The sequence below is a fragment of the Papio anubis genome, chromosome 20, assembly GCF_008728515.1.
Source record: "Papio anubis isolate 15944 chromosome 20, Panubis1.0, whole genome shotgun sequence".
Classification (NCBI taxonomy): domain Eukaryota; kingdom Metazoa; phylum Chordata; class Mammalia; order Primates; family Cercopithecidae; genus Papio; species Papio anubis.
The window spans coordinates 35659318-35660087 of record NC_044995.1 but is presented as its reverse complement, the minus strand read 5'-3'; the positions used below and the strand labels follow the sequence as shown (position 1 = coordinate 35660087).

Sequence of the window (770 nt, the reverse complement as noted above, 5' to 3'; positions counted from 1 at the left end):
TCCCGGGTTCACGCCATTCTCCTGCCTCAGCCTCCTGAGTAGCTGGGACTACAGGCGCCCGCCACCGCGCCTGGCTAATTTTTTGTATTTTTAGTAGAGACAGGGTTTCACCGTGGTCTCAATCTCCTGACCTTGTGATCCGCCCGCCTCGGCCTCCCAAAGTGCTGGGATTACAGGCGTGAGCCACTGCGCCCGGCAATAAATACTCTTTTACGATACCTTCAGATGTGTAGCAATGTGGCTGGTCTGCAGTGTGTGCTCTGGGGAGGCCATTTGGTGCTACAATATTGCCATCGTGGCTACCAGCCATGCAGCAATGGTCCAGTAACTGGGTACTTACAAACTGTATTTGTGCACTTTCTAGAGTTGCCCAGGAAAAATTCACACCTGGGCTTTGTTGTCTTTAGTCTGCTCCCAATCCTTCGATTCTGCCGGGGATGTTTCCTTCTTCAGTGATGTTAAGTTCCAGTCGTACTCTATGCTGCCGGATTCAATTGACTGACCATCAATTTTCACGTCGTAAGAAAGATCTGGTCTTAAAATTAGAGTGTAGAGGTGTGTGAAGCCATCAACCTGCACATTTTAGGGGAAAAGCGTAAGAATTAAACCCTCGGCCGGGCGCGGTGGCTCACGCCTGTAATCCCAGCACTTTGGGAGGCCGAGGCGGGCGGATCACAAGGTCAGGAGATCGAGACCATGGTGAAACCCCGTCTCTACTAAAAATACAAAAAATTAGCCGGGCGCGGTTGTGGGCGCCTGTAGTCCCAGCA

The 770-nt window shown here is 51.6% G+C and overlaps 1 protein-coding gene across 1 annotated transcript in view; it reads right to left on the bottom strand.

Annotated features, from left to right (window-relative positions):
• The window catches only part of CALR3 (calreticulin 3), a 21386-nt gene that overhangs the window by 6650 nt on the left and 13966 nt on the right, over positions 1-770 (bottom strand). Inside the window, exon 4 of the mRNA XM_031659049.1 lies at positions 388-582. Within this exon, the coding sequence (XP_031514909.1) occupies positions 388-582 (195 nt within the window). The remainder of the gene's footprint in view (positions 1-387; positions 583-770) is intronic.